The sequence below is a fragment of the Kryptolebias marmoratus genome, linkage group LG3 (assembly GCF_001649575.2).
Source record: "Kryptolebias marmoratus isolate JLee-2015 linkage group LG3, ASM164957v2, whole genome shotgun sequence".
Classification (NCBI taxonomy): Eukaryota; Metazoa; Chordata; class Actinopteri; order Cyprinodontiformes; family Rivulidae; genus Kryptolebias; species Kryptolebias marmoratus.
In genome coordinates, this window is record NC_051432.1 from 26846076 (window position 1) to 26853328 (window position 7253).

Here is a 7253-nt window from a genome sequence, read left to right on the forward strand (position 1 = left end):
ACTTTGTTAAAACAAGTATGAATTTATTCTTTCAAGAACATATTCTTTTTCATATACAGTAAAAATAAATAACAAATAAGCCAATCTATGATATATAATATTTACTATTTCTCTCTCTGATACAAAATATGTTACATGCAGATTGACAAACTGGACGTGTAAACTGAGGGGGGGTGGTATAACTGGCACTTTGGTCGTCTGAAAGTGACCTCACCGTCACTGAAGAGCACCCAGGCTCAGTTTGACCTCTTCCAGGAGACTCGTTAAGAAACTAGACAACAAGATGACACCAAATATTTCCTACAATCATCCTTAAGCATGAAATCTCAAAGGGGTGTCTGTTCTCCTCTGAATCGCAGATAGAGACTAACACAGGCTAACTGACTCTGACTGTATCTGCAAGCGTATTTCTGGAGATCACCAAGATTCCCTCCCACTCCTTTACTCCCACGACATCTCGACCTTCAACTAATCACCTCTATTAAAGAATCCTTTTTATCCCCATGAGACATGAAGAGAGTTTTAGAAAAACGGTATACCTTTAGGTGGACAGAGGGGAAGATGGAGTAGTTTTACACTGACACAAACTGCTGAAGGAGCTTCAGTGGATGCCTATATTTGGAGTTATGCTTTTTTTTTCAAACTGCTTCTCCTCATGAATAAGACCTTTTGCATTCAAAGCAATACCAATTCCCTGCCAAAATGACTTTTCAGACCACCACTTTGTTCGCCTCCATCAGTCTGTGTGTCAGTCTTAATTTAAGTCCTGCTCCCTTTGGCTCCAGTTTCTCTCACTGCTCTCTTAGTTTATTCACAAGGCATCCAATTTGCACCTCGCCTGTCCATTTGGCGTTGCTCGTTGGTGAGTCAGAGAAGTGATAAACCTGGTGACGTATTTGCCTTTTGCAGCGTTGCCAGCTTGTGAATCCATTCATCGTCTTGTATACACACACAGATGCCCGTTAGAGCCAGAGCCACTCAGTGTCACTGTGTGGTCAGTCCTTTAAGTCCACCGACTTTTTTTAGTCACAGTTTTGTCATCAAGCAGCAATCTGCTACATTTTTTTTTTTTGGTGAAATTTTGTAATCAGTTTTCACTTCTTGGTGTCATAATTTGCTTTCAGCACCCCTGAAAATCTTTCCAGTTAAAACAAATTCATCAGACATTGTTCCAAAAAGAAGCATGTTACAGGAAATATTCAGTGTATCTTTTTTTTATCAAGATCTTCATTGGCATTCAAGTCAACAATCATTACACATTATATCAATATGTCACAGAAAGACATTCAAAAGCAAAATCTCGGGCTTCCTGACAGGAAGCATTCTTTCGATGTGGTTGTTGCAAAACAACATCGTATTTACAGAAAAGGTTGGATGTTATGAGTAAAGGAGTGGAACAACTACTTATGAGTGGATTTATTACTCATTTCCTGCAGGTTGCTGCTTCTACTGCCAGCACTGTTCCCTTACTTGCTGCTCTTGTTTCTTTTCCTTATTGCTGCACGAACTCTCTAACCCCTCCCATTTCCGTTTTCCCAAACTAGATCTTTCTTGTCAATTCACTTGTTGCTCCTCCTCTCCTGAGACATTTCCTTCACAGTACGTTTTTTTTTTTCTTCCCATCACTGTGCATAGTGCTCTGTCACGTAGAGGCACAAGCCTTCACAGTATTCCTGGAGTCTAATGAAAGTGATTGTGCTGGACCACAGATATCAGTTCGAACACTCACAGAATAAACACCTATTTACATGACACTTTAAGTGGTTACAGTATTGTAATTACTGTACACTGACTCTAACAGTAATTGTAGCATTTGTCGCAGCCAGTTTACTAGATGCACTAATAGCATTGGCAGTACTGACTAAGTTGAGGTGACAGAATTGACAACACCGTTCACAACTCTTATCAAATTGCGTTCTTATTGGCGGTGGACTCAGCCCTCGTAGCCCTGATTGCAGGGAATCGTAGAATACAGGTAAGACACAGAAAGTCATACCTGTAGAGCATTGTAGAGAATAATGATTGTGGCTGAAGAACTCTTAGCAGCCCTGAAAAATGTTAAGCCCTATGTAGGTGGTAGATTCAGAATCTAAGCATCCCCCTATCTCCCTTGCTGTTCGATGAGGATTCGAGGCTTACAGCAAAGTGGGCAAAGGGGGTGTAGAGAGTCTAACAGGGATCCTTCAGCCTTTAAAACAGGCTGGAAGGGAAGGGGTGTGGCCCTAAGAGTCAGATTCAGCCAAAGACTAAATAAAGGTTGAGGCAGAAGGTGAAAACAGAAAGAAATAGTAGCAAAAGTAAGGAGGGCGAGGAGGATCTGGGAGAGGAGGAAGATGGAGTCAGGTCGAACTCAGGGGGACATTCGAGCTCAAAGCACCGCAGGGTGACACCTGAGTCTTCATTACCATAGTTTGCCCAATATTCTTCTGGATCAAGTTTGGGCAGCGCCAGCTCCTCTTCTCCCAGCTCGTATTTGACTACTGAAGTGCTTGTTGACGGGCCTTTCCCGTGCAGACCAGCCTTGACAGTCTCTGAGGCCTTCTCGAAGATGCCTTTTGTAGAGGACTGGGGCTTGTTCTTGTGGAACCACCAGCGAGTTTTGGTGCTGAAGGTGGTGGTGGTGGAGCCAGCAATGGAGCCTGGGTCGGGCAGGGGGCAGAGGGCGAAGTCCATCTCGCGAAGAAAGCGAAGGTCCTGACCACGACGGGTTGAAGGGGAGGCGCAGATTACCTCAGATGAGGAGACACGGGCCTCACGGAACCACTCCCACAGGGCGCGGGCCTCACAGCCACAGGACCAGGGGTTAGCGTTGAGGCGGAGGAACTCGATGCCTTGCGTGTCCCTCAGGGTCTGGCTGGGCAGCTCAGCCAGGGAATTGTTGAAGAGGAAGAGCATGGTCAGACGGCCAAGGTCACGAAAGGCGCGACGGTTCACCTGCCTGATGCGGTTGTCATGGAGAAGAAGGCGGTCGAGGTTGACCAAACCACGGAACACATTCTCTGAGAGGGTTCTGATGCGGTTGCCATGCAGGAACAGCTGACTCAGGTTGATGAGGTCAGAAAAGATGTCATCTTGCAGAAAGTGGAGGTTGTTTTCCTGAAGAAGAAGAAAAAAAGTGTATTACCAGAAAATCAACTGTACTGCTTTTGATTTGTAATATCTGTAACTGGACATGTGATGCTGTGTGTGAAGGAACAAATGTGGGTGGCTCGCAGTTTGCATGTGTCAGAGTTATCAGTATCCAGCGCCCCCTACCTGCAGGTAGAGAAACTGTAGGCTGTACAGCTTGTGGAAGATGTCATGAGGCAGGGCAGTGAGCCGGCAGCGGTGCATGTGGAGGCTCTGGAGCTTCTCAAGCCCACGGAAAGCTCCCCCTTCCAGCCTGTGAAGGTTGGGGTTGTCCCCCAGGTCCAACTCCTCCAAATCCCTCAGCTCACTGAAAGCTCCTGCCTCAATCCAAGTGATGTTGTTGGAGAAAAGCCACAGAACCTGAAGGAAAACGAATCCAGAAAATTTTAAGTCAGAACTATTCAATTTGGGAAAATAATGAATACATGTTTTTTAGTTTGTTTTAAGTAATTCTTACCTGAGTTCCGAAGCCAAAAGAGCCAACTCTGAGCTCCGTGATCCGGTTGTTCTGAAGGAAAACACGCTGCGACTCATACGGCACTCCGACCGGGACGGCGGTGAAGTTCTGCGCCTGGCAGCTCACAGTCATGGGCGTCGGGTAGCACACGCAGTGGTGCGGACACGCCGATACCGGACTTGGCTTGCCGAGGACCAGCCAGACCACCAACCAGAGGGAGAGACCGCCTGGAGGAGAGCAAAGAAACAAGAGGAGGAGGTGAGAGAGCTGTCCGTGGTGCTGAACGCGTCCAACATGGAGCCAAACTCCCTGACATCTGTGCGCTCAGTTTGTACAATTTATTTAATGGAACTCTGTATATAATGAATCTTTGATACACAAACTAAAACTGTAATTTTAAATCTTAAAAGTAGTGAAACATTAAAAGCTTTTTGTATCTTTTCTGATTAAACATTATACCCCAGCCGTGCGCCTTTACGCACAATATAATCACAAACAGCTGAATCAAAACACAGCAATAATTTCTCAAACTTCACCAGAATCTCTTGTTTCATTCAAGTTAACATGCACGGACCATTTAACAGTTTTCAACCATAAAATATTTATGTTTCTAATAAGCTCCCTTCCAGATCTTCCATCCAATCATGCATCCATTTTAAATGCTGCTTGTATTTTTTATCAGTCATCTCAAAGAAAGAAAAAAAAAACTAACAAATGTTGCACCATTTCTATCACAAAGCAGAAGCAGTTAGACTCTTTGTAAAATCCGCCATGTAGTATCCAAAGCCAAAGAAGACGGAAAAAAAACTTACTTTTGCAGTTGCGCATGATGGAGCTTCGTCGGCTCCGAGAAAGAGAAGGGTTGTCCATCCTGAACCAAAGCCCAAAGCGAGTTAGCCTAAGAGGGCGAAGTAAAGCCTGCTATCTCCGCTGATGCCCTGGTTCCCGAGTCGGAGCGACTGAGAGTGTGCCGGCTGATGGCTACCTGTGCCCCATATATACTCCAGCATGTCGTCGTTGCCTACGGCAGTGGGCACCGCGGAATCTCCTACGTCACCGTCCGGGGTCATGAATGAATGAGGGCGGCAAAGAAACGGAAAGGGGAGGGGCCGACCGCAGGGGATTCTCTTGGAGAGCTTCTACGCGCGTAAAAGCTGGTTGGAGACGTGCGCTCAGACTCTGAGAGGAGGAGACTGTTTCTCGACGCACATTGGATCTGGAGGGAGGGAGGGAGGCGGGAGCGAGCCGAGGCACGGTGCCCGGTAGTGATGACTGGGCTTTGTGGAGGAGCGGAGGACGGGTAGGAGAGGCAGGTTTTCTGGCTGGACTTCTTAGAGACTGTTATGGTTCGTTTCCGGCGCTCTGCCGGCAGACAGACAGATACAGAAAAGAGTCTTAGATGGTTCTGTTAGGAAAGAAGGATGCCCCCGAAATATGATTCAGCCACAAAGGAAAAACAATCTGCGCCAGGAGCGAGTCACTCAAAGCAACTGTGGTTGAGTTGTTGTGGAGGTTAATTTGTCATGATGTTTGTATTTTAATTATAGCCACTGACATAATTACTGATGATGAAGATATGAAATGCCAAATAACTGAACAAGGAAAGAGTGGACACTTAAGTGTTTTTTTTTTTTTTATTATTCAAAAAATTTAACCGTTTATGGACGCAGATAAATTTGTTTGTACCTTTTCGATAAAGAAAGAAAACTTCACGAAAGGTCACTGAAATAAAATATATAATAATAAAAAAAATACTATAATCAATTGTTGCTTTTTAATTTTGGTTTAAAATAATTATTTAAAAAAGAAAATAATGAAACTGGCCTTGACAAAAAGGATGGTTCCCTGAACCTAATACTTTGTTGCTCAACCTTTTGAGGCAGTCAGGTAATTCCTCTGCCTCTGAGACTTCTGCACCTACTTGTGGACACCTGTGTCCACAAGTAGGTGCACTCCTACTGAACAAACTGCTCCAGCTCTCTGGTTTGAAGGGTTCGTTCTCCAAATGTTTCAGCTCCTTCCACAGATGTTCAACAGGATTTAGATCAGGGCTCAGAAGGCCACTCCAGAACAGTCCAATGTTTTAGTTCTGAGACATTCTTGGTGTTTTAGCTGAGTATTTTGGGTCATTATCCTGTTGGAGGACGCATGAGACCAAGCTTTCTGACTCTGAGCAGCACATCTGGTTCCTAAAGGCCTTGATAGTCTTGGGATTTCCTTGGACCCTGAACAGGAGCTGAAACATCTGGAGAAGGAGCAGTTTGTGAGGAGAGGGACAAAATACCTGTGGACAGGTGCCGAAGTCTCAGAGCGAGTTGCAGAAACTGTTTGATTGCAGTGACTGACTCAAAAGGTTGTGCAACAAAATATTAAGTGATGCGCTCAATCCTATTTTAGTCAAGGACAGTTTTATTAGTTTGTTTTTCTAAATGATTCAGTTAAACCAAAATTAAAAAGCTATGACTGATTTTCACACTGTTTCAGATATTGTTAAATGGAAAGAAATTGACAAGTAATGAGTACAGAGAGCAAAAAGACGTCAAAACACAACAGATGCCTCCTTATGGATGCCACTTCAAGTCTGTTCGGCTGCGTGTCTGCGCCTCAAGCTGTCACTGTTTGTGTCTGAACACCAGTAAGATGGCATCACATGCAGCTATAGTCGGAAAAACTAATTAAATCACTTCTTTAAAATGTTCGAACCACAAGGAAACGAGGAGTTGTGATTGTGACGATAATGAATGCTATCTATAATTAAGTTGCAAAGTTTATGTTGAACCTGCGTGAAATTAAATCTTATGTATAAACAAATAAAACCATACTGAGATATTATAGTGACAGAGAGTAGAAAACTTTTTTTTTATGCAAAACTTTGTCCAAACTTTCGTCAGTGTCAGTTTTATTTAAAGAAAAAACTTAAACATAAACTTAAAAATTAAAATTAAAAATTAAAAATAAAATATACAAGTACATAAAAACTATTAAATTCTTATACTCTATTTAAAAAGGTACTCTATGCAAAGTTATGAAGTCCGGTAAAAAAAAGACAACAACAATACAAAACAAAATCCACAGTTTTTTTCTTATTATTGGTGAATGTGTCACTAAATTAAAAAATAAAGTAAAATTTGTGAACAGAAAATAGGTCAGGATTAGTGACTTCTGTGGAAGAGCCCTTTGTGTTGGAGAAGTAATATTAATGTACTGTATTTACTCTCGAACTAGTTAAGTAAAGTATGCAAATATGAAGTACTTTGTTTATATTGAGTGCACACCCGCATTTCAAAACTGCATATTAATATTTCTAGAAAAACCAGTGGATAAAACTACATCATTTGATTTAGTTCAGGCTGACTTTTTTCATGTGTGATTTCATAGTTTTGCAGGAAGTACCTTTAAACCAAAAGCTAAAGTAAAAGGACAAGTTTTAAGCAAGGATTTAAAGTTTCAATAGATTGAGAAGAGATAACGGTTAATCTCTCTTGGGAAACCTAGGAGAAACTAGCTGGGGGTTTTTAGGTCAAACTAATCTCCTGGTTTCTTTACAATCATAAAGATGAAGATGAGACATTTTTTTTAATATGTTGCACTTTTATTTCTGCTCAGCTTTGTAATCAAAAAGAAAAAGCATCTGCAGGATTGTCTTAATTACAAAGTATTACAGCAT

The 7253-nt window shown here is 42.5% G+C and overlaps 1 protein-coding gene across 1 annotated transcript; it reads right to left on the reverse strand.

The window, feature by feature from the left end:
* Positions 1-1060: 1060 nt before the first annotated feature.
* Positions 1061-4680, reverse strand: rtn4rl2a (reticulon 4 receptor-like 2 a). The gene is given in 5 exon segments (XM_037974824.1): positions 1061-3096; positions 3256-3489; positions 3587-3813; positions 4399-4506; positions 4509-4680. Coding segments are annotated over 5 exon segments (1578 nt in total). The 5' UTR covers positions 4657-4680; the 3' UTR covers positions 1061-2235.
* Positions 4681-7253: the final 2573 nt, after the last annotated feature.